Here is a 26358-nt window from a genome sequence, read left to right on the forward strand (position 1 = left end):
CATTTCCGGCGGGCGGAGGCGGCGCCGCGGCCGCCGCTGCTGCTGCCGGGGCGGGGGACACAATGGGCGGCAGCGGCGGGGCGGCGGCGGCGAAGGGGCGCTGAGGGGCCGCCACCCTCCTTCCCTCCCTCCCTGTGGCCATGGCCACCACGGCCGAGCTCTTCGAGGTGGGTGCGGGCCCCGCGGGCCGGGGTGCGGGCGGCGCTGGCCGGGCCGGCTCGCTGAGGGGATGCGGCGGCCTCTCCCTGGGGAAGGGCGGGCGGGCGGTGTGTGGGGCTGGGGAAGCGGGGGAGCCCCGGGGCCGCCCCGCGGGTGCGGTGCTCGCCTTGCCCCGCTGCAGGGCCTCCCTCCCGGCCGGCTGCTGGCAGCGGACGGGTGACAGGGCCACGCCAGGCCCGGCCCCGCACTCCTTATTCCGAGGGCACCCCCTTGGCTGAGCCCGGCGCGGTGCTGTCAGTGGGGCTGGAATGGAATAAGGAAATGACTTTGCCCTCCCTTTACCCGCGGTGGAAGCGAGGCACGGAAAGAGAATGGCTCTGCCAAGGCCACGCAGGAGCAGGGCAGGAATAGCAGGAGTCTGTCAGATTCTTCCCGTGGAATTGCAGAATGCCCTAAGTTGGAAGAGACGCATGAGGATCATTTCCCTCCTGAAGGGAGCCCACAAGAAGGATGGAGGGGGACTTCCTACAGGACTGTTTAGTGACAGGCCAGAGGAAATGGCTTCATACTAAGAGTAGGTTTGGGTTAGATATTGGGAAGAATAATGTCACTATCTCAACTTTGAGGGTGGTAAGGCCCTGGCACAGAGAAGCTGTGGCTGCCCCTGGATCCCTGGCAGTGTCCAAGGCCAGGTTGGATGGGGCTTGGAGCAGCCTGGGATAGGGGAAGGTGTCCCTGCCCATGGCGGGCAGTTGGACCGAGTTGATCTTTGAGGTCTCTTCCAGCCCAAACCTGTCTGTAATTCTGTGGCTCCAGCTTGTGGCCTGGACCATGAGCTCTCATGATGTGGCCTGTGATAAACAAAAAGTGTGTGGTGTCCCCACTTCCTCTCCACTGGCACATGGTGCCATCCCCAGGTGTCCTGGATTTGGTCTCCAAGTCGCTCAAGAGCTGGTTGTTCTTCTGGTGGGTTCTGACTGGGACTCGTTTTGCCCAACCTTCAGGAAAGGCTCTTCCTGTTTCTCTGGAAGATCCTATATTTGGGGTTTATGTAAATGCATTGTGTGCATTTGAATTTGTGAATCACTGTGATGGCACACGAATGTTATGACTCACATCTTTTGGTTTGCATAGCTTTAAAAAAATAGCAGGACTAAAATACTGTGTTCCTGTAGTTGCATGCCAGGTTTTGTACCCTCCCTACACCACTCTAGGAGCCCCTTGATTTCTCAACATGATGACAGTGCCCTTCTGCTCATTGTGGGGTGTTGAGTGTGAGGTAACTTGAATATGGAAAGAAAACTGTGTGTTTTGGCTGCTTTGGGTCGTGCAATAACTTCTTCCATTTCACAACAGCAATAAAGACGAAATTGCAAATTAGGTGAGACTTTTGCCTGGACATTGGGGCTAGAAATTATATTTTCCAACATGGAATCCAGATTTCTCTCTCTCCTGCTTTCACTTCTCTTTCACTCCTAAGACGAGAGAGTTTTTGTTGATGTCCACTAATTTATTGTTGCCTACTTGGTTAGTCTGAAATTGCTGCCTTAACATAAAAATGTGCTTGTTATGGGAGTAGCCCTTAGCTGTCTGCTGAGGGTGGAATTTGATTACCATATTTTCATGAGTGTGTGTTCTAAAGTAAATTTCAGTACAGATATGGGAAATTGTATAGCAGGATCTGTCCTGAAAATGGACACATCAAGGACTGAATTCACCCTCACATAAGTTAAAGCGTAATTTAACAGTGGATACTTCTAAACTGGTTTTTAATTTGGCTGGGTCCAGTGTAGTTTCATTTGTAAACCCCAGATCAAACCAGGTTATCACCCACTTCAGGCATATCTCTTATTAAATCAGGAGTATTGCCTGAATGGATGGGATCACATTAATTCATCTGGAGCCAGAGGGAAGTTCAAAGCTGAAGAAATTGACTGTTGGGGCTCATCTGATAACAGGCAAAGGACTTGCAAATGACATTTGTAATAGCTGATTTTCAGCAATTTCTGCAGAACAGGATAGGAGACTTAAAATAGGAATTAGGCTGTCAGCTATGAGTAACCCTGCTATCAAGATAGCATTTAAAAAAGCAAATGTGTATGGAACATACAAACTAAAGTAAAAACTTTTGGATCTGCAGTGGAACCTGGGAAATCATGTCTTAGATACTGTTGAACCTCATTTATTCCTTATAAATCAAATAGATTATTTTTAGCACACCCTCTGTGGAAAATTGGAAGAAAAGGCTCATTTTATTTCTCTGTTGATCAATATCTTGCAGTAATATCCATGGCAGTTAACTGAAGGACAGATCTCCTGTGTAAGTGTTCTTGGAAAAACAGGTATTTTCCAGGAAGGGAGCTGTCTGTATACACATGCACTCAAGGAATATTTAGAGGTGTATGGAGGCATGATGGGTGGAGAAAGATTGGCCTTATAATATTTTTGGGGGTTCTGAGGCATCTACATCAGATTTCTTTAGGAGAAGAGGCTTGCAGAAAAACTTCGTAAATGTTGTTTTACAAAAACGAAAAGATATTCAAAGCCATTCTATGTGTGTAGGTGAATTATCTTTTAGTGTGAGCATCTGGGGAAGGGAGAAATGTAGAAAATGTTATTTACACACAGAGCATGTCAGAAAACCCTTTATTCAGGATTCTTTCATACTTGGCTTTAGTATCCTTGTAACCAGAGTGGTGCTCCAGCTGAATTACAGGATCTTCAGAGGAAAAATTGTGGATTTTCATATAAAGGTGGAGTCCTGCAAAGAGTTCTAAGGTAATTGGGAAGCTGGAGGCCTCCCCTGAAGAGAGTGTTACTGCACTGAATGACTCATTTAATCTATGATTAAATTACAAAAGTGTTCCCAAACTTTCATTTATCAAGATGGCATAAGGACGGAATTTACACTTGGCATGAAAACATGGCATTGTGGCTTTTGATGAAAAGGATTCTTGTAAAGGAAACTTCACGCTCTCTATCAGGAAGGACTTGTTTAAAGAGATGAGTGACTTGTAGGGAAATTGTTTTTATGTGGTATCAGCCAGTTATTTTTGAAGTTTAGCCAAGGAGGCTGAGCACAACACAGTTACAGTCTGTGGATGAGGAGTTACTGAGTGATAAAATTTCTGCCCTGTCTATCAGGATTCAGCATGTAACAAAGTATATTTAAAAACCTTTTATCTTCCTGGTTAGTGGCTGGGCCTGACTGGATAGGGCATAATTTGTTTCTGAGGAAGCAGACCTTGAACCGGCAATATTTGCTTTTCAACCCTTGGTTTTACTTATGAAACTAACTCTGTAATGCTGTTTTTCCCCCTCCTTATTCCTCATGACAAAGTTTCAGACATATTGATACAGTAACTAATGTTATACCTGTTGAGATCTGTTTATTCTTTATTTTAATTTTTTTTTTTCAACCAAGTTTTATCAAAAGCAATGGTAGCATATTCAATTGTATCAAATAGCCCTATTAGCCAAAGCCAGTCCCAGCTGTGGTTTGGGTTGTTTCACACTTAGAGAGCTGTTGTTGCTTATAATTCAAAAGCTTCCTATAAAATCCTGGTGGTTGTGAGGATACTTTTCTTACTGGTCTTAGAAGTGCTGATGTTAGCACCTAATCACTGCTGCTGAAGTGATAAATATTGTTTTTATTAATGATAGAAATTGGACTGTGTTTAGAGTAATTTAGTATAAGCTACATAATAAAGTGTTTGAGCTGGTGTAAGTATTAGGCCAACTAAAATAGGAGTTCTTGGGTTTATAAATGAGGCCTCTGCCTTCAGAAATTGTTGTTGGGTGGAGAAATAATCTTAACAAACGGTGTTTTTATGGAAGAACCAGCAAATATTATGAAAGAAACTTGTGTAACCTTGAGTTTTAGTATCACTCATGCCCTGTTTTTTCTACTTGTGTAAATGGAATTCATCCTCTGTTTTTATGCCTTTTTTCCTCATTTTTATCTGCTCTGTGCAGTTGCAGTTTGATGTTGGGTTGCGTGCAGTGGCAGCTGGGTTTTTTGGGCTGGGTTTTTTGGTCAGTTCTGTGTGTGATGGCATGGTGTGACAGAGAGCTGAACAGCTGCAAAAACCCCTTATTTTGCCACGTAATTTTTGTAGGCAGATGAATTCTCTGGTGTGTTTTGCTGTGCAGCTGATGGCTGGCTCGGGTGGTGTAACCTCTCAAATCAGCTGCAGGGTTCAGGCACTTTGGAATGACAAACCAGGAGCTCAGCTGCAAATAAAGTCATTTAGAGCCAGCTCCTCACAGACCTGCAGCACATTCTTTGCAAGCAGTCTGATAATATCTAAACTTGATGTTCCAACTCACCATATGAAAGGCAGTGTTCTCAACAATAAATATGTAAGCCCAAGAGGTGATGGAGTAATTGTCAATGCTGTACTTTTGATTATAATAAAGCTTCTGAACGCTTTCAAAATGAGGTGTGAGCACCTGCTGAAGGAACAACCTGCTGTGGCACGTTGTAAAGGGTTTTTCTTCTGTGGCCAGGAGCCTTTTGTGGCAGATGAATACATTGAACGCCTGGCATGGAGAACACCTGGGGGAGGTTCCAGAGGTGGAGAAGCTTTCGATCCAAAAAGGTAAAAATCAAACTGCACAATGGTCAAAGTGGATGTATCTCTAATTGTAGTGTTTCATTCCACATATAACAGCAAGCCTGTGTGTAGTGGTGCTGTGTGTCCAAGGAGGTTTTCATATGGGAGAATTGCTAACATTTGTGGCCATGAGCCGATTATTCAGAACTAATTATTCAGTAATTAGAGTAGGGAAAGTCACTTTCTGATTGAGACCTTTTGAGTGAAGGAGAATTGATGTTGTTTGTGCTTGTCAGACATGAATGTTCCTAAGTACTGGAGTTGCTGAATTCAAGTGTAATATGAGGCTTCACTGCTATGATAGTTAAGCCAATTTAATGAGTTTCTTACTTTCAGTTTCCTGAGCCTTGTTTTAAGACACAATAGTTTGCAAATAAAAGGCACAAAAAGGTAGAATGGCAAGAGAGGCAGCTCTGGGGATGAGATCTCATGATAAACTAATCTGACTTAATAAAATGTCAGAAAATTAACCTGACACAGTCAAAGGACATTTCTTCTGGAGCACTCTGGCTCTTTGGAGGCATGTGAGAAGAGAAAGGATATTTTTGAAATTCTATGAAGATGCTGAACCCTTGACACTCAGTCTGGGGCCTGTATCCTAAGCAGAGCTTGACTATGATTTAAGCAGGAAGAAGCCTGGAAATACACAACATTGTTCCCTGGAGCTCTTTCTCCATGCTTGTACACAGTATATAATTAAGGTAGTTCATGGTTTGCACCAATTCCTACTCAGTTTAACAGATTTTCTGTATTTCTGCTGGTTTGCTTGTGTGAACTTCCGTGAGGTACTGTCATATTTTTCAGGACAAGCAGGCAAAACATGCAACAGCAAATATTTTTCTTGTGGCATCTTCTAGTATTAGGCAGGGTGCCAAAATGAATATTGAAAAAGAAACAGATCTTTTGGTGTCTATTTTTTCCTTTTCTGTTTTTAGAAGATGCTGCTTTTGTCAGTTTGCAAGAGTATTGGAGTCTTTCTCTTCTAAAAACCTGACCAGCAGCTGCCTCTTCTGTTTCTTTCCTTTCTCAATATATTGGGCACTGTTGCTGAATAAGTGCTGAGTTGACACAAGACCTGTTTAGAAAACAAACCCCAGCCTGAATCAGTTTGCTAAAATTAATAGACTGCCTGCATTTCTCTAGGCTTTTGTTTGAAAGAATGTTTTTGTGTCACTGTTGTTTAAATTTGTCTGTAAACTTAGATGTGTTCCTTGTGGTTTTCTGTGGAATCTGCTGCAATGTGCTTGCTCTTGGGCTTGTGGCATGCAGGGAGTGAAGGAGAGGAGTCACCAACATCTGCCTCAGTCCGGTTTTCTTTAAGAAGTTGTGCCTTCAAGTTACTGACTGGGCTAAAAGCCTCTTCTGACATTAAACCTGGACAGGAAAGTTCTGAAATGTTTCAGATGTTTTCAGTTCTTAGCATGAGTTTTATGGCTATGGAAGATCTGAGAATAATCCATTCCTGGATCAGTGACTGGAATATTTAGTAAAGAGATGAAAGTATGACTGAAATGGGACAGAATGGACAAATACAGGAATGAGAAAGAGATGTTGAGAATAGAATGAAGAGAACAGAGGGAATTCAAGGATGCATTCACATGTACTGTGATTGGGGGAGTAAAATGTGAGTCTGAAAGAAAAGTTAATGATGGGAAAGGACAGAAAAAACCCTATAAAATGGGTATAGAAAGAAGTGAAGTCAGTCAGAGCAACATTATGAAATTATGGCTGTATCAGTTACTTATTTACTTATTGTAATGCTGATTTCCAACTTTACAGTAACATGTAGAATAGTGAATATTTTTCTGTTGTGTCCCTTACACTGAAGGGATGTAGTGGCCTCAGCTTTCTTTTTCCATATGAGACTTATTTAAGGAAGATGGGGATGAAGGGATTTCTGTTTCTGTGGCAGAGCCATGTTCTTGAGTGATTGATATTTTGGTGTTCCTCTCTGCTTTGGCCCACCATGCACAGAGCTTTTATGTTGTCATGGAGTTGTACACCACCAGGGTGATGTAGTTTGAAACACTTTTTTTCTAAAATATTTAATATTGTATATAATAATAATATTATTTTCTAAAATATTTAAATATAAAATTTAAATTGGTTTATTTAAATCTACATTCTAGAAACATTTCTAAGTTGGACATGGTTAGATCAGCCTTGTATGCCAGTTGCTTTTTTTTTGAGGTGTTTAAAATTCTTCAGAAGACAGCATCTTTCAAACTAAAGTCAGTTTTCCTGTATTTTATTCTAAATCAGATTATTGGAAGAATTTGTAAATCATATCCAAGAATTACAGGTAATGGATGAAAGGATTCAGAGGAAAGTGGAGAAACTAGAACAACAGTGCCAGAAAGAAGCAAAGGAATTTGCCAAGAAAGTACAAGAGCTGCAGAAAAGCAACCAGGTAAATCCAAAGGGCAGAGTCAGTGGGAAGCTGTGCAAGTTTTCAAAGCATCCTGTGCTCCTTTAAGTTTTCTTAGTTACAGGGTGTTGCTGTTTGAGATAAGAATAAAGAGGGTTTGATCACAATTTCTCCTGTCAAATGAGGCTTATCTGCATGGTCCATTAATGAGCGTTAGCAATGCTGAAAGTGGGGAGTCTTCACAATAATTTAAAGGAAGACACTTAACTTCATTTGGGTTGTGTGCAATTAATTAATTAGCAGTTCTGAGTAGCTCTGTGGTTCTGAGATGCAGCACCTGCATTCACCAGGCTTCTTCCTGAAGGAAATCTTGTGTTTCCTGAAGTGCATGAAATGGAAATCATGAGTTTAGTGTCTGTGTTCTCCCAGGTTGCCTTCCAACATTTCCAAGAACTGGATGAGCACATCAGCTATGTAGCAACTAAGGTCTGTCACCTTGGCGACCAGCTGGAGGGGGTAAACACGCCACGGCAACGGGCTGTGGAGGCTCAGAAGCTGATGAAATACTTTAATGAGTTTCTGGATGGAGAGCTGAAGTCTGATGTTTTTACAAACTCTGAAAAGGTAAGAGCTGTCAGCGGGATGAAAGCAGTTCAAAGCAATAAGCGGGACTGCCCTAATTACAAGCTGCTACCATGACTTACCATGGTCAGACTTCAAACCACTGAGTGACTGACTTGTTAAAGTTTCATTGTTCTGAAATGTAAATTAACAACACTGGGCTGCAGATTGCTGATAAAGCATTTGTATTCAGTGATGCTTAATGTGGCAATGTTGGCATTTTTCATTTTATGAAATTATCGGAGATTTGGGAAACGCTGGGAGGGCAACTTTGGAGTGCAATACAATATCTGCCTCTTTCCTTTGAACCCCTTGCCTCAGATCCATCCTGTAAAGCAGAACGTTTCTGAATGCAACTTCTTTGTGCAACTTTGCTCTGTTGGGTCAGTCCACTGGCCTCGGATACCTTTTTGTCACAGCATGCGTTTGGGCTTTGTATAGTCCTGTGGTTATGTCTCCACCCTTGGAATTTAGAGGAACCAGGCAGGAAAACTTCAAAGAAATGTTCAAGCATTTTGTTTTTCTTGTGCTTCAAGAGTATGTTCATGAAGCAAATACAATCTGAGTGGTATGACAAACAGAAATAAACTGAAGGAAAAGAATCCAGCTCTAAGCAAAAGGACACATTGGATTTCCCCAATGCAGTTTAAGTAATATTGGTTTGGGTTTATGTTTTTTTTTGTGTGGTGTATCCTGAAGAATCTTCCTTCCCCCCTTAAATTCTGTGCAGTGGTATGGTTGTAGTCAGGAAAAAAATTATAATATGTGGAAACAGCAAAAACTTGATTTGCACATTCAGCAAAAAATATGTGCTTGAAATGCAGTTCATGGAAGACCTGAGAACAGGTTAATAGTCACCCCTCTCCACTGAGCTGGAGTGATCTCTCAGGGAAATGAAAAGCTAATCATTTTATATAGTTGTATTCCCAAGGAGTCACTTGCACAGTGACTTTTGATTCATGGTCTGTGGATATATGGTAATTACCAGTTGATAGCTTGTCCTAATTCAAGGGGGAGCAGAGAAAAAATTCCCTGATTTCCAAGGGAAACAGAAAGGTTTCAGCATACTGGAAGTTCTATGGACAGCCATTACCAGCCATTACCAGGGCTGCATATTTTTTTTTCTTTCTTTTTTTCCTAAGGAGTAATAAAACACGCATTTTACAAATATTTAAATGCAGCGTAGTGAAAACGTAAGTTAGAGAATAATGTCTTGTCTGCTCAAGAGGCTCAAATAATTCAACTTCCATTTTATTTGTAAATTAAAGTTTCATGATACATCCTACATTTCCAGGTAGATAAATAGAGTAAACCTGGGAATTTGTAAACAAATGAATCTCAGTAGATTAAGAATAATAAGATACTCATCCAGTCTGGAGGAAGACAAATGTAAAGGCCTTGTCTTGTTCCAGTCTTCCAGGGGAGGGTGTGGGAGCACAAACAAGAATTTCTGGGTACAAGTTATCTTACTGAGGCTGATTTCAGCCAGGTGGATTCTTTAACTTTTTGCCTCCTCGTTTAAACAATGACTTGAAGAAGTGTTTGTAAAAGAGCCTGCCTGGACAGGAGCTGTTACATCTTAATGCATCTTTGTACTAAAAATACCTCTAAAGTATGAGATGGTAACAAATATTCTTAAATGTGAATCCTCAGTGCTTTGTCAATGTCTTCTGATCTTCAAACTGATGGGGCTTTTAGATAATGTCATGGAGGATGTTGTGATTTTTTTGTGCTCTGCCAGCCCTCATAAGTGTGGAGTTTTCTTTGAGACATTGAGGGGATACTGTGAAAGGAGAGGCACGAAAAAGAATATACCACACTTATGTTCTCATTGATACTTTTCTCAATAGTGTCTTTTCTTAAAATCTGTTGGATTCCTTTATTTCCCTACACTCCATTTGTTGCTTCCCACTTTCTCCCAGCCATACTGAACAATTTCTGACTTACCTCTGTGAAGGTTTTCCTTTCTGGCTTGTCCCTTTCTGTGCATTGTGTCCTCATCCTCTGAATCCTTATAATTTTCCTTGTGTTGCTACTAACCAATCCTTCTCCTGTACTGAAGATTCTTGAAGTGAGATAATGACTCCAACACAATTAAACTATCAAAATTATCAGCAGCAGCTCACTTTGTTTATCATGCAATAACATTTTCCTGCTTAATATGTTTACTGTTAAGTCCATTTCTCTGTTTATGTTCTGTACTTAATACTATTTCATTATGCCTTTTCACTTGTGCATGTTTTGTGTTAAAATTTTCCCTTGCCATTATTTCTCCATGATTTTTCAGTTGTTTTTTTCCCAGATACATTATAGCCTTTAAGTTATATTTTACAAAATCGATATTTATTTTGGTTTTATTGGTTTACAGAAACCTGATTCAATTAAAAATTAAAGATGTCCGGGTTTAAGCAGAAACCGTGGAGAATTGATTTGTCATGGCTTCTCTTGTGCATAGAAAAAGTCCTGAATTCAATAAAATCTAAATTAGTTAACAGCTATTGTATGAAGAGAAAACAAAGAAAATGTTGTGTTTGTGGGATTTCTTGGTTGTTTTTTTGTTTGTTTTGGTTTTGTAGCTTTGCTGAGTAACTGCTAATATAGAGACAATTCTATTGATCCCAGTTGTTAGGTATTAATGATGCTGCAAGCTAATAGAAATGACTGCTCTTTCATTGGATTTATTTGAGGAGTGTAGCAGCTTCTGCCTTAAGAGGCTATTGTAAGCTGACAGTTCAAAACATAAGCTGCTCTTAATAGTCAGAATGGATACACTTGGAGTGCCCCTATTTTTGCTGAACAACCAGCCTGGTGTGATGCCTGTGCTCTCTATTCTTACCTGTGTGTCTGCTTCTATTCTTGAAAAGTTTTAATCCAGCCTGCTCTAAGTGATGGCAGAATAGGATTTTATTACTTCCTTTCCTCTCGCTTCAGTTCCTGAATCATCACTAATTGGAAGAACAAGATAAACAGCATTTTCTCCATTGTGTCAGCTTATAAAGCTTTTAGTCATCAAATAATTCAGGTTGCAAGAGATCTCTGAGACCCTCAAGCCCAAGCATTCCCCCAGCACTGCCAATCCCACCACTAGCCCATGTCCCCAAGTGCCACATCCTCATGGCTTTTAAATCCCTCCAGGTATGGGGACTCCAACACTGCCTTGGGCAGCTGTGCCAGTGACAACCCCTTCCATGAGGAATCCAAACCTCTTGTGGGACAACTTGAGGTTGTTTCCTCTTGTCCTGTCCCTTGTTGCCTGGGAGCAGGAAACCTCTCTTTCTTGTCAGGGAGTTGTGGAGAACCAGAAGGTTCTCCCTGAGCCTCTTTTTCTCCAGGGTGAGCCCCTTTCCCAGCACCCTTAGCTCCTCCTCATCAGATGTGCTCCAGCTGTGTCAGTTTTGGCCCAGTCAGCACTGCTTAAATTCACTCAAGTTCAGTTGCAACCAGCTGCCTTCCCCACACTTTGAAATTTGTGTTTTCCATCATTCTGTTCAGCCTAACCAAGCAGTCACTGAGCACTGCTTAGATGCACTTCCTGTGCTGGCTGATGGTGGAAGAATAATTGATAAAAGTTTCTGCTGTCCAGAAGAGACCACAGATTTGCATTCTGTGTTACCTATTTATTAACTTTTGTATTCATGCAGCTCTTCTTATTTTTTAGCTGTGTAATTACCTGACTTCCATCTTGATTTTTGTTTTTACATCAGAGTTTATAATTTCTAATACATCTTAAATTTCTCCTTCTTAGGGAGAATGCTCTGCTTTGATCCCCTTTTTCCCCTTTCTCCCCTCTCCATGCCAAGCACAGTTATGGCTTTTTTTCTGGTATGGGCTGTTTGTCCAGACAGCTCTCACACCTCCACAGACATCCCCAATGGGAACATGTAATGTGACTTTTCATCATATTTTGACCTATATTATTTTATGTTAAGGAAAAATACCTTAAGCATCTTAAAAGAACATATGGGAACTTGAAGGGCTTGATCTCTTCTGCGGGTATGTCAACTCAGCCAGCTTTAGAGATAGGAACTTTGTGTATGAAAATTGGACAGTGCAGGGGGAGGAAAGGAACAGCCCAAAATCAGATTTTCTTTAATGACTCTGTCATGTTTTCCTCTCACCAGATTAAAGAGGCAGCTGATATTATTCAGAAACTGCATTTGATTGCACAGGAACTGCCTTTTGACAGGTAAAAATCTATCAGAACATCTTTTTAAGAAAGTAAATCTTGGCACAGCTATGATTTTTCTGATGCTTCCCTTGTTTCCCCTTTTGGTGCTGTGCTTAGTGATTCATGGAGCTTTTGAGCTGGATTGTGTGCTTATTTCTCTCTCCTCTATTCTCAAATTTGTGTTCACGCACTCATGTTGCAGGATCATCTTTACATACACATCCTAAACTGCTTAACAGACTTTTAATGGGATAATTTTGCTTTGCTGACTTAATGCTAGATTTGAATTAGATGCTTGTAGGTTTTTAGGGATATAAAGCGGGGAACTTTTCTGTCGTCTTTGTGCTGCATGTTTTCATTTTTAAGCGGAGTGCCTGCTGTTCATGATCCAGGATGCCTGTGATTTCTCATGTGATGTGGATTTGAACTTAATCATGCTATTTTTTTTTGTTGTTAACAGGTTTTCTGAAGTAAAATCAAAGATAGCAAGTAAGTTATCTATCCAGTTCAATCCATATTGCTGTATTTGAATTGTTAAAGATGATTAAAGAAGTAAGCAATACTGTCAGTATTACGGTTTTTGCCTGAATTACGCAGCCTGATGGGTTTTTGTTGTTATCCCCTTTCCTCTCCAGGTAAGTACCATGATTTAGAGTGCCAGTTAATTCAAGAGTTTACCAGTGCTCAGCGCAGAGGAGAAATCTCCAGAATGAGAGAAGTAGCAGCAGTTTTGCTTCACTTTAAGGTAAAAACTGAGGGGTTTAATTTAAATATGTGAATAAAACCAACCCACGGTACATTGAGTGAATGTATTTGCGTGGGCACAACCCTCATGTCAGATAATGTGTAACTTCAGGACTGAGGTGTTCAATCTGAAATCAAGTGCAAGGAGGCTGATGAGAGGGATTGGGGGCAGAACTTTCTAAGATAATCTCTTCTTGCCTTCTGACTTTCATGCTTGAGAAAGAATGTTGAAACTTGAGGTATAGATCCACGTAGAGTGGTGGGAAGTGGAGTTATGTTAGATATGTAACAAAAATGGCTTTGGAAAAGTCTATGCTTTAAATTAATTCTGTTTGTCTTTTTTTTTTAAGTAACTTTTTCACAAGCATTGTATTGTCTTGATTTCATTTCGTACTGGAAGCATGAACAACCTGCTCTTACACTGGGTTGTTTTGCTCCTTCCACAGGGCTATTCCCACTGTGTTGATGTGTACATAAAACAGTGTCAAGAGGTAATGCAGTTTGTTTTACATCATTTCTTTATTGATGTTATATTATTGATTTATTTTATCTTACAGGTTGTTGTAAATATATTCTAAAATGTGATTCTCAATCTCTAGGGTGCATTCCTGAGGAATGATGTCTTTGAAGATGCAGCCATTCTATGCCAGAGAGTGAATAAGCAAGTTGGAGAAATCTTTAGCAATCCAGAGACTGTGCTAGCCAAACTCATTCAAAATATCTTTGAAGTTAAACTTCAGGTATTTCAAATTTTAACATGTTGAAGTTCATTGAGGAACCTCTTTATAAAAAATATTTTATCTAGTTATAGCAATTAATGAGAATTTACAGTATTTGTAATCTTTGTATAAGGGTGTAGAATCAACTCATTGCTCTGTAATAATTCAGACAGATAATCAAGCCCAGATCAAATAAATCTGCTTGTGCAACTACTCAATATGTAAAATTATTAGGGAATTGCTGTTTTCATTGGGTAATTCATGAGATGTCATACATGAGTTTGATTTCTTCTCTGTGCCCCCTACCAAGATTACATCAGGAAAAGAACTTCCACATTTCATATCTTTAATTTGCTCATTCTTGGATTTGGGTGTTGTGTGTGAGGTTAGCATTGAATAAGTAAAAATAATTTATGTTGTGAATTCTGTCTTGCAGTTAATGTGATATTTATGAAAATCTAGAATAATTGAAAATACCAAGTTTTTCATCCTGCAAATACACTCACTAAGTTCTTAAAGTCAACAGCTTGACTTTCCTTGCAAAAAGCAATTTCCTTGTAGATGTTTTTCTTATAGTGTAGAGATTGAGCTTGTGTTTCAACCCCAATTTTGTGTGTCAATTTTGAATTAGTATTTTATAGGAAATAATAAATGTTCAATGATAAAAAGGCTCTAAACTTGTACCTGCATTGTGTATGTATTATGATAAGCAAATATGTAACTGTCTCCTTTCCCTACTGTCAACTGCAGAAATGCCCTGGGGCCTCTGGTGCTTTTGATTCTTAAAGTGAGGGGATTTTTTATTAGTTGGTTGAACATATTTTCAAAGCCATCTGTCTTTTGTCTTTGCTTCACACATTACTGTTTCGTATTATTAAATCACTTTCTTCCATAAGTGTGTTTAACCCTCTCTGTGGCTAATGCAGGAAGTGTAAATCAGAGATTTAATAACAAAGAAGAGATGAATTTCCAATAAATAAGATCTACACTTTGCAGGAAATTCCATATAATACAGGGAGTAGTGAGTGTGGTTGTCAGTTCATCTTCTAACAGATGTACCAAATTTTGCAGAGTTATGTGAAGGACCAGCTGGAAGAACACAGGAAATCAGACGCAGAACAGTATCTAAAGAATCTCTATGATCTATATACAAGGTATTTATATATCAATGATGAAATTATTGGATTGAAGCTACTAGAAAATAAACAGATTTATTGTCAAGAAAAAGAAGCCAAAAATGTCAACTTCTCATAAAAGCTGAAATTTTTTTATGTCTATTAACCTTTACAGTGATGGGTTTCCTAAGGAAAATTTTAAATGGCCATTATTATTTTCAATGGGTATTATTGTGATCTTCAGGAGTAATTTTAAAACTGTGCAAAAGCCAGTCCTCCCCATCTCACTGGCAACTTGATTGCAGTAGTGCTGTGTGTAATTAAACATGAATTATGTGAAATTCTTTACTTAAATGCAAAACTGCTCCAAGTCTTAATCACCATCAGGGTTCTGTTGTGTTGTGTACTTTACAAACGTGTAATGCTGTAATTCATCCACATTCAACCTTTTCCTCCCCTTCCCTTCTTTGTTTCTTTTGCATAAAGAACCACTAATCTGTCAAGCAAATTGATGGAATTTAACTTGGGTACTGATAAGCAGACTTTCTTGTCTAAGCTTATCAAGGCCATTTTCATTTCCTACTTGGAGAATTACATTGAGGTGGAAATTGGCTATTTGAAAAGTAGGAGTGCTATGATTCTGCAGCGCTATTATGATTCCAAAAACCACCAGAAGAGGTCCATTGGCACTGGAGGGTAAGTTCCTTTTGGGAAGTTTTGTAATTTTGAAGTGGAAGGGAGGTGGTGAGGGGAGAAAGGCTGTATTTGCCATGTCAGATGCACAGGGATGAACTGCCAAAGACCTACAGCTTTTTATAATTTGCTTTTACTTTATGTTCTCCTCAAAAGTGTGTTGCTCTCAGTACATGTGAAATGTACTCAGTGCATGGTATTTGTACATACTGGAAATGAAAAATACCAGTAAAACCTATGTTTCAACTTAGGATCCAGATCCACAAAAGGACTGAAGCAAAACTAAGGTACCTAAAGCATGTATATGTGTGTATCTAAAAGCATACATTTTTTTTCACCTGCCCAGGTCTTGTCCCCTCCCAAGACCTAGGAAGGGGAAAAGACCATAGCAATGTCAGTGAGAAAGCTCTTAGTGAGCCCAGAAGATGCAATGGACTTAGAGAAAGGTAAAACAAGACTTCATTATCCTCAGGGTAGAAAAAAACTAATGAAGGAGTAGTGAGAAGTGGGATAGGAAGTATTAAAACTTGTGTGAAGCAGAGGTGCTAAGGCTACTGCACCTTTCAAAGAGCTGCTGAGTTCAGTGTATTAGGAATGAGGAATGATATGGAAAAAGCAGCAGTGAAGTAATTTTTAAAAAAAGCAAAGATGAAAATTTAATTTTCTTGGGGAAAATTAAATTTATTGTAGTGTGTAACTGTATGGGTTGTTTTATGCATGGAAATGTGTCGAAGCATGCTTGACTAAATAAAGAACTGCTGAGATAATGGATGAGGATGAGAGGATTTGTGGGTGTGGATGAGATAGGAAGCTCTCATTAGTGTTTGGAAAGTGCTGTGTGACAGAGTGGATGGAAGCTAAATTTGTGCACAGAGCAGAAGTGCTGTAGGATTCCAGTGAAATCCCACAAGGGGAATAGCTGCTCCCATGTGTGAATGTGCCATTCCAGAACACAGTTGGCCATGGAATCAGAGGTGGTAGTTTTACTTCTACTGGCAATTTTTGTTATGAAAGCTTGCAAGGCTTGTCTTAATGCTTGCACATCCTAAACTGTGTCTTGGGTCCTGTTTTTTGAGTTAACAACTAAAAAAATCCTAAATTGTCATTGAGTTTGACTACCAGAATTCCCACCAGGTGAAATCTTCTTGGGGTCTATCTTTGTTCCAGTATTCAAGACCTCAAAGAGAGATTAAGGCAACGAACAAATTTACCCCTGGGGCCAAGCATTGACACACATGGGGAAACTTTCCTGTCTCAAGATGTGGTGGTTAACCTTTTGCAAGAAACCAAACAAGCTTTTGAAAGATGTCACAGGGTAAGTTTGCTTCCTGTGATCTCCCTTAGTGGTATAATTTTGTGTGTGAGATTAAGTCTTGAGCTTAAGTTTTTGGTTGAGGTGTGATAGGAAGAGGAAAGGACTTTGTCAAATTGTCTCTTGTGGCTTTCATGGAAATGGAGCCACAGTGGAGGCTGAGGGTTTGTTTTTCCATGTGGATCTAGTTGCAATTTATGAGTATTAATGCTGCCTGGTCTTGGAAGAAGTGGGGATGGTTAAACTTACTGGCTGCATTGCTTTTCTTACTAAATTAGACCCAAAACCTGAGAAATCTTTAGTGTGGTTTTCTTTTCCTGCTTTAAAAATACACTGACTAGTTCAACAGTTGTTTTCCTGCCTCGAGTGTAATTTCTTCTTACATTAGTGAATGATCACCAATAAAATGCTGAGAGGAATAGTCTTAAACATTATTTACCTTGGTAACCCTCTACAGTTCTTTAAATGCTTAAGTCTAACACAAAAAAGATATTTTACTTCTGATTAAATTGCTGGTTTTACTGCCTGCCAGTCATATTTGTCTGGTAAATGTGTAAATGAAAATCCTTGAAATTTAATTGCAGACTTAAATGTAATTTTTTTATTAGCTAAACACACTGATTTCTAGGAAATTTTAATTCCTTTAGCATTCTCAATGAGCTTAGGATAGAAAAACTTGATATTTAGATGTTTTAATACTTTATAAACTTAGGGGGGGCCAGACAGAATGGGGTACAGACCCAGGGCTTACCTGCACACCCTTGGGATCACCACTTTCCTCAGGGTGAGAATCAGTGACTGTAAGGCAAGCAGGTAGATCTTTATTTTTCTCAATATCACAGTCACTAGAAGAAGTTGCTAAATTTATGATATAAACTGTTTATTTTACACACGTGCACAACCTTTTGTTTCTGCCTTTTTTGTTTCTCCCTTTCTGTTGGGATCAGATTTAATAGAAATTATTTTAAAATAATTGTATTTGAGTGGAAAACCCAATGGATCTTGGCATTTTAGGAGATTCCCAGAATTAGGGTTTCAGAATTGAGGGGTTTGTGGTCAAAGCAACTCACTGTGCAAAAGATAAGTTAGTCCCTGGCTAACTAATTGTGGTATTTATGTCAGATAGCAGATGTGTGCAGGGTTCTGCCAGCTGTGACTGCCTTAGGAAAAATAAATTGGTAATTTTGATGTGGACACACAGTGAAACATTTCACTGTTTGGGAGTTTCTGTTATTGGGTTTTTGATTTTTCTGGGGAGGAAATACAGTGGAAATGTTTGTGAGTATTGTGTAAATTACCTGGAGTTGCAGTAGTAATCTTTCTTCCTCAAAGCTTTATAAAAGTCTTCACCTAATTCCTTAGGAACCAAAGCTGTTTTTCCTAGGTACAAAAGCCCTGTCACGTTTTTCTTGAGAAAAGGGATTTACTGACAGGTTGCTGTCCAAAATCCCACGTTGCTTACAGCTCATCAAAGTCCAGATTCTGAGTGTAAATGTGGGCATTGCTGCACTTAATAAAAGTCTTCATGCTCCATTGACTCCAGCTGAACTGTGCTAAATGTGGCCCAGGTTCAGCTGCATTATTTTTGCTCCAGTGATAAAAGAACACAAACTGGAGCTCCAGCTCACCCAGTGTCCTGCTTCTCACTTTGGCCATTGCCAGGAGAGTATTAAAAGAATAAAAATACAGAGTATTCATAGAGTAATCTCTTCTGCATGCATTCTCCCAGCCTCCAGTGGCATGCAGCTTAGGTAGTTCCTGAAACTGCATCTGGAAAATTGTTGTAAGAATTATTATTATTATTATTATTATTATTATTATTATTATTATTATTATTATTATTATTATTATTATTATTATTATTATTATTATTATATTATTTTGCTTATTTTAGCATCCTGGCAGCTTCAGTTTTCTTGTAAATGCTGAAGGGTTTATTGATCTTATAGGCTGCTCCTGAATAATTCTCTGTATGGATATTTTTAATTTTGAGTAAAATCCCAATTATTCTGGGAAACTTGTTACATTTTAAGCTTATCCCCTATGCAATATCCAATAAACTTTCAAATCTATGTAGAACTGACCTTTAGGATATTTTTTTTTCTTTTTCTTTAAAGCTCTCTGATCCCTCTGACTTACCCAAGAATGCATTCAGAATTTTTTCTATGCTTGTAGAGTTCTTATGTACTGAACACATCGATTATGCATTAGAAACAGGCCTTGCTGGTGAGTACAGTATTTCCTGAGCATTTCATCTCCTTGGCCTTTCTGTGCAGATGATCTTTGCTGTGCTTTATTGATTGGCCTTGTTCAGGATGTGTTGGTTAAAATAAATCTCTTGTGTGTGTTTGGGGCTCGACATTTAATGGCTTCTGAAGTGTAACTTTCATTTGGGGAATTGATGCACAGATGGGAACGTGCTTCTGTCTTTAGAAACGTTTTTGTCACAGAAATTGGGACATCAGCATTCCCTACCTCTGTATTCTGTGTCATAACAGGAGAATATTTGTATATTAAATATTAATGTTTATAGGAATTCCGTGCTTGTTTGTATATTTGAGTGCTTAGAGTGACAGTAAATAAGAAAACTGCTTGTTTAAAGAAGTTAAAATCTTGACAGTGAACCTCTGTCTTGTAAGACAGCATCAGACTCATTCTGAAGGAGTTTTTAAATTGACTGCTCAATTTTGCTTTCAGAAATGTTACCAGTAAGGTATTTCTGTGCTTATGCTTGTTACCAATATAGCTACGAGAAGAATTCTATATATGGCACCGTGGTAAATTTTTGAAACTCTAAGCCTGTGATTTAAGCATTCATGGAAAAAAAATCTGCATATTTAAAAAGTCATCATGCTAATTATAAGAACTGCATATCGTTACAATTCTAATGAAACCTCCTTTGCTTTAGGCATTCCCTCTTCTGATTCAAAGAACGCAAATCTTTATTTCTTGGATGTTGTCCACCAGGCCAATACTATCTTCCATTTATTTGACAAGCAGTTCAATGATCATCTGATGCCATTGATCAGGTACCTTTGTTTTGATTAACATCTCCTCTGGTCTTTTTTTTGGTGAAGAAAGCATTTTTTTCTTAATTTCTCATCTCTGTTAAGAGGAGTTTATGCTTGGAGTAGTTCAAGTTGATACTGTGGCAGATAAAATAGTATTGTGGGAGGGGAAAGAAGGAAATTTTAAACAAATTGGTTCCTTTGGAAATAAATGGGAGAGGGTGAGCTCCAGGAATATTGATAGGAAGGAAAGACATGTTGCTCCTTGGAGATTCTGCTGCTGCATTCCAGGTGGGACTCAGGAGGGTTTGTGGCTGTGCCCTTTTCCTGCTGGGGTGGGAAATCTTTCTAGATCCTGTTGGAAGCAGCAAACCCAGCAGACAGATTAATTTTCATGTTTTAACACTGTCACACATCTTCTATACTGTTGCAGTTCTTCTCCTAAATTATCTGAATGCCTTCAGAAGAAAAAGGATATCATAGAACAAATGGAAGTGAAGCTGGATATTGGCATTGATAGGCAAGTAGAGATTAAAACTTTCTCTTTATCTTTTAAACCACACCTTTGTGATTTTTGTTAACTGGCCTATGAAGCATGAATTATTCCTGAACTCAATATTGATATTTTAATTTTATTTTTTTTTAAGCAGATAAACATACATTATTGTGCATAGGAAATTTAGATTTTGTGTGGTTAGAGGGTCATGTTTTCCATGGCAGATTTCTGACCCATAAATGCTTCTGGAAGGATGTTAAAGGATTTTGCTTATGTTGAAAGATTGCAATAATTCACTGTTACCTTATTGTCTAAAACTGGTGTTTTTCTACTTTGAAAGAGGAAGAAATGATGATTGAAATAGGTTAAACACTTGCAGGATTTCCATTAGGAGCAAGGTTTGACAAAAATAGGTTAAATGATTTGCTGGGATCTGTGCAGTGCTATGGATTAGACCGAGTCGTGGAAGTCTGGAGACCTGAAATAATTTTGATTCTGACATTGATTTGCTTTGAGGTTGTGACTCATTTAATCTTTTTTCTATTTCTCAGAATAAAAATGAGGGGATAGCTATAAAAATTGCAAATTAAAATCACAGCTGTTTTGCAGTAGAGGAAAATAATAAACTAATGAGCTTAGTATTAGGAAATGGAGCTGTTGTGTGATGCCCTACTTTTGATTTGGTGTATTATTTTCTGCAAGTGCAAGGAGAAAGGTGGAAATGGGGGATGTAAGGTGGCAATTGAGATTTTAGCTGCTCCTGCTGCAGGTGACCTTAGAGTTTTAAACACAAAGTTGGAAATACTTGAAGCCCTGAGGCCATAAGCTCAGATCTAGACAGGTACAGGTCAGTCATCAGTAGTGCAGTGGTTTGTATCTGTTTGTGTTCAATAATTCATCTCTTAAAGACTTAGGTGAACAAGTTCTTGTCAGAAGACAATACATTCAAAGGTTTGTGGATGAGAAATTTAAAAAAAATTGTGCTTCAGCACATAAAAAAGAGAGATTAGTTTTGAGATGAGCATTACATGTTAAATGTGTTTGTGGGGCTGTTTCATGCTGCTTTGCGGTGCCACTGATGCTGTTGAGAATTGATTGTCTTGCTTAAAGAAATGAGTTTAATAAATAAAGCAAATTTTCAAAATGTTGATGGTTTCAGCTTTATCCAATCTGGAAAAGTCCAAGTGCAGCTTTTTGAAACCATTCACAGCAATTATCTACCTCAGTAAAAGTGATTTATTAGCCAAACAGAATTAGTTCAACTGGTTTTCTCTCAGTATCTATTTTGTGTAAACAGCCTTCTGGGGAGTATTTATTCCAAATGGAAATTGAGGAGAATGCAAGATATTATTTCTTTAAATTTCTGTTGGTACGTGGATTGTGGAACGAAGTAAATCTGAAGTACAAGCCTGAGCTCTATGCATAGGAAAAAAAGGAGTTTTTCCCCTCTCTGGATACATGAATTCTTCTCCACCCCACCCCAGCTTGAATCCTTCAAGGCCTGGAATGTCCTTGACAGTTTTCTTTGGGAAGGTTGGGGGGATGAGGGGGGTGAAGGAAAGGAGAAGAGAGCCAGGGGGATGTTCCTGACCAAGGTGGGTACTGGGAGGTTTGCAGCCTCTGTTGCTGCTTTGCTGTTTGACCTTTGCTTTGGACTCAAAGGAGAGCCGGGCCTTGACCTCAGATAATGTTCTGAACAGATAAATCCTATAAAGGAGAAATAATTGATGCTGTAAAGCTCCATTAGGTTTCTGGGAACAAGAGAAATACCAAGCTCTGGCAAAGGAAGAAGTTTCTTCTTCCCCCTCACCCTTCCTTCATTTTCCCAGTGTTTTCTGACGCTTGCTTCTGACTGATATGCAATGTGATCTAATTCTGCTAAACTCCTTGGAATGCTTCCTCTGGATTCTCTCTGCATTGAAGGATGCTATCCAATTTCTCTGAAGAGCTGGATTTGAATGGATTACCTCTCAATTAATGTGTCCCTTTTAAAAGCAGCAGGCCAGTGGGCTGCATGCTCTGCTCCAAGACGCTGAACTTGGAGGAAAGAGATTTTAGGTTGTTGTTTTTTTTTTTTTTGGCTGATGCTCCTTTTTCTAACTGCTTACATAAAATCAAGCAGATCTTCCCTATAGAAAAATGTTAGATGAGGATTTTTTCCCCTCACTGCTTTATGCTGCTTAGTTTTGTCCAGAATGCTGTGAGTATATATAAATATAAAAGCCAAGGAAATGAAAAAGTTCTCTTCAAAACCCAATCTGTATTTGTAACTTTAAAGGACACTGAATTGTATGATTGGACAGATGAAGCACATCTTGGCTGCAGAGCAAAAGAAGACAGATTTCAAACCAGAAGATGAAAACAATGTTTTGATTCAATATACAAATGTAAGTAACCAAAGTCCCCACTAATGACTGCTTTCAGGTACAAGATGCTCCTTACCAAACTCCCATTAGACAACGTGTATTTACTTAGTTTACTTCCATTTTGCACCAAGCACCTCCAAACTCTGTTGTGGACTATTTTCTCCAGCTGAAAAGGAACATGAGTAGTTTTGATCTAGTGTCAGACACAAATCAGTGGGTGCTGGAGGAACTGGCACATGCTTTCCCCTCCCAAGAAGCCCATGTTTGGAACAAGGCTTTTAGCTGATAATTAGCTTTAAGCTATCAGTTTCAGAAAATCAATTATCAGGTACTCTCCAGTTGCTGGGTGCTTTTTTTCCTCTCAGAATGGCAGGAACATGGCAAAGCATCACAGGTACAGCATGAACATTTTGCTGCACAGTGGTGTCTCTCCGTTGAGCGTGTCTGAATCCCAGCCTAGGGGCTGCTGGCATGGCTCACATTAGGGGAAAAAGGCAGGGAGGAGTAGGGAACAAACTCCATGGGAAGAAGTGAGAGCATTCCCTGAATGCCTGCAGCCAGGTGGGAATGGGGGAAGTGTAGCAGTGGGACAGTGTGGTACTCTGTGGGAAGGGTGAAAATCCCTGTATGGCTGTTAATTTGGATTTTTAATTGTGACTTACAAGAGGTTTTTAACCGTGCACCCCTTTGGTGGATCACCGAATTAAAAGTTCAAATTTAAAAGTTTTGTTCTGAACTGATATGAACTATAACTTAACTGAATATTTTCTTGCATTCATCTTTCTACTTGCATTTTTGCATCTTTGTGTGGCAAATAAAAAGAAATGTGGAAAATTATTAGTTGGAGAATAAACTTTTACAACACATCATTGAGATTAATCAAAGTTAGTAACTGATGTTCAATTTATGATGTGGAAAAAAAGTAGATTACCTAATTCTCATGTACTTCTTTTTATTTTTATTAATCTAGGCTTGTGTTAAAGTCTGTGGCTATGTTAGAAAACAGGTGGAAAAGATCAGGAATTCCATGGATGGGAAGAATGTGGACACAGTTTTGATGGAGCTCGGGGTTCGTTTCCATCGCCTCATCTATGAACACCTACAGCAATATTCCTACAGCTGCATGGGAGGAATGCTGGCCATCTGTGACGTGGCTGAGTACAGGAAGTGTGCCAAAGACTTCAAGGTGAGCCTGTCCATGAAGAGGGAAGTGATGATTGTAAATCCTCTCTTGGGAGGAAGAGTTTTGAAGATGTAGATGGATATTCTGTTAGAAGAATTCAAGTAACTCTAATTATTCTTTGTTTCCTCTTGCCCACAGATTGCGCTGGTCTTACAGCTCTTTGATACCCTGCATGCACTTTGCAACCTTCTGGTTGTAGCCCCAGATAATTTGAAGCAGGTTTGCTCAGGAGAACAACTTGCTAACCTGGACAAGAACATCCTTCACTCCTTTGTCCAGCTGCGTGTCGACTACAGGTCTGCTCGTCTGGCTCGCCACTTTAGCTGAGAGCATGGCAGGAAACCTTGCACCTTTGGGCAGCCTCAGTTGATAGAAAGCACAGGGAATTATTTCTTACCAACCATGGGTGTAACTTTTGTGGGACAGTGACTGTTCAGGAAAAAGCAGCAGCCATATTTAAACCTGACCATGTAGAAGGCGAGCAGGTAAAAATCTGGATGATGTTTCATGCTAGCTCAAGTTCTCCCAGTGAAGAATTTCACAAATCTACTTGCTACTGATTTTTTTTTATTTTATTGGAAAGATGTTGGTGTAGGAGAGCAAATGGTGCATTGAAAGTATTTTAGTCTTCAATATTGAATTATCAGATACCATTTGTTAGACTTGAACTACAGAGCATAGCGTAGGTAATGGATTACATAGAATAGACCAGTGTAAAAACATTCTTCATCAATTTTAATGACTTAGACTTCAGCACAGCTAATCATAATCAAATTATCTTTGATTGGTGTTTCTAAGTCATTTCTTTCATTTAAAACGTTATCCTGCTCAATGTAATTTCTTGCTCTAATTAATTAGCTTGGAATTTCTTTGAGATGTAGGAGTAAAACACTATCCCAGAAAGAAGTAATTTATTCATTGTGTAGCATTCTAAACAAAACTAAAGTGGTAAAAAGTTTTGGGTTTTTTTTTTTTTTTTGTTTTTCTTTTTTAATTTTTGGTTGTTTGGCTTTGGCTTTTTTTTATGTAATAGTCAAGGGCCCACTGGAATGTACTGGCATTGTATGATCTGACATTATTGTTTCTGTTTGATACCAGCACACTGAATTTTATATATGCTCCTGAAGTAAATGCAGCTGCCTTGCCTAAGGCATCCTTATTACAAGTGAAGGTGCCCATTGTTGGGTTACTATAAAAGAACTTTTTCTCCTGTCTTATTTTGTATGTAAATAAATTCAAATTGTAACAAAGTGAAAAGATAAAATGTAGCCCAGTTTTTCCTGTGTGGCAGGAATGGCTCCAGCAAAAACCTAGAGCGGCAAATTCTCGTGCTGAAGAGAATTGATCCTCAGTGCCTGAGCAATATAAAATGTTGAAGTGTGTGATCATAACTTTAATATTGGGCAGAGGCTACTCTGTGTCTGTTGTGCTCCAGGGTTTATTCAGGAGCTCCTGACATGGAGCCACAGTGTGCATGCAGTGACCTGAAGCAACAGCAGTGTTTGAAACATCTGGGGTGGCTTTTCCACAAGCAGCTGGAAATTGTTGTAAATAGACCTTTTTTTTTCTGAATGGGCTCTTGTGGAAACCAGGTTGGAACTGCAGTGGAACAAATCCTTTCTAACATGTTCCTTCTCTTGTGGGCTCAGCACGTTATGGAAACTTGTCTCCCATCTCCAGAGCAGCATTTCTATCCATTCACTTTATGGGTTGGTCAAAGAATTTGATTTTCCTCTTCTGTTAATCAATTCCCAGGTGGGGTCAATATTGACAAGACTTGTTGGGACTTCTCTTGCTTAGCTGGGGTTCTCCTGCTTCATTTTGGATTTAGGGGAGCATTCTGTTGGTAAACAAGGGAATGGGTGCCAGCCTGGCTCACAGGGTCCAGGGAATCTGGCTGGGCTGCTCTGCTCTGTTCCTTGCCATGGCAAAGCCACAAAGGGGTTTGGACACTGGAGGAGGCACCTGCTTGTACTGCTGCCATTTTTGTTCCAAAAGCTCTGATGTGAATTCAGATAATACCTCTCTGTTACCTCTGTAACTGAAAGCCAACAATTTTAAGGCTGTGGTTTTATGAACCAATACAAAACCTTTCTACAAAAAAAAAAAAAGTGTCAATTTGCTAACACTTCAGAACAGTGAACATCATCTTGAGATTGCAGATCACAGAAGTGCTTCAGAATTTGTTGTATGACTGTTTGAATTTTTTTAAGGTTGTATGAAATGTATTTACCATATTCCTTGCTTTATTAGCTGTGTTTTCCATGCATATGCTCAGTGCAATATTTCCATTATGCCTGTTAACAGGAGGCAGCAAAAAGTAGGTGAACACTTAGATATGTAAACTCTTCCTCAATAAAAATAATTCCTTACAGATACTTTTTTCATTTCATTTCAATGTTCCTCAAAGATATTTATACTCAATTGTATAAGCCCTTCTATTTAAAAAAAAATTAAAAAATAAAAGTAATTTTACTGACCAAATTTATCACTGGTGTAAGCTTTCTCCTTCCTTAAAAGACCTCCCCATGCACACACTGAAAGTTTCTATTTCTGGAGAAGGCTGCATTGTCAGTAAGTTTATTTTATAATACAAGTTGGATTGGGATAGGGTGGGGGAACTATAATTTTCACACATTTTTAAGTTTAGAGCTCTTACAGCATATAATTTACAAAAATATTTCCAGTGGCTTATGAATGCAGTAAAATAGTATCTAAAATACAAATATGCCTTTTAATGTTCATATAATGAGTTAAAGTATTGCCTGTCTAATGTTCCTTCCTACAACA

General features: G+C 39.1%; 1 protein-coding gene across 2 annotated transcripts; it reads left to right on the top strand.

Moving 5' to 3' along the window:
* The first annotated feature begins 3 nt into the window (after positions 1-3).
* EXOC5 (exocyst complex component 5) lies at positions 4-26048 on the top strand. 2 transcript variants are annotated; one of them, XM_058839354.1, is made up of 19 exons: positions 4-167; positions 4669-4760; positions 7038-7185; positions 7573-7767; positions 11886-11950; positions 12393-12421; positions 12568-12677; positions 13123-13167; positions 13276-13416; positions 14467-14549; positions 14997-15206; positions 15455-15490; positions 16371-16518; positions 18633-18741; positions 19424-19544; positions 19957-20043; positions 22298-22406; positions 23356-23571; positions 23707-26048. In XM_058839354.1, the coding sequence occupies exons 1-19, from the start codon at positions 141-143 to the stop codon at positions 23893-23895; spliced, it is 2160 nt and encodes a 719-aa protein (XP_058695337.1). In that variant the 5' UTR covers positions 4-140; the 3' UTR covers positions 23896-26048. The 2 variants fall into 2 exon arrangements, with proteins under 2 accessions (XP_058695337.1, XP_058695346.1); XM_058839363.1 differs by lacking the exon at positions 15455-15490.
* Positions 26049-26358: the final 310 nt, after the last annotated feature.

The sequence above is a fragment of the Poecile atricapillus genome, chromosome 1, assembly GCF_030490865.1.
Source record: "Poecile atricapillus isolate bPoeAtr1 chromosome 1, bPoeAtr1.hap1, whole genome shotgun sequence".
NCBI lineage: Eukaryota > Metazoa > Chordata > Aves > Passeriformes > Paridae > Poecile > Poecile atricapillus.

What these genes read in the sequence shown, in the direction of transcription:
- EXOC5 (XM_058839354.1), top strand. Translation starts at nt 141, where the DNA reads ATGGCCACCACGGCCGAGCTCTTCGAG. An exon ending in CAGTTTTGCTTCACTTTAAG is followed by an intron (nt 12,678 to 13,122) that starts GTAAAAACTGAG and finishes CTCCTTCCACAG; the next exon opens with GGCTATTCCCACTGTGTTGA. An exon ending in CATCTGATGCCATTGATCAG is followed by an intron (nt 19,545 to 19,956) that starts GTACCTTTGTTT and finishes ATACTGTTGCAG; the next exon opens with TTCTTCTCCTAAATTATCTG.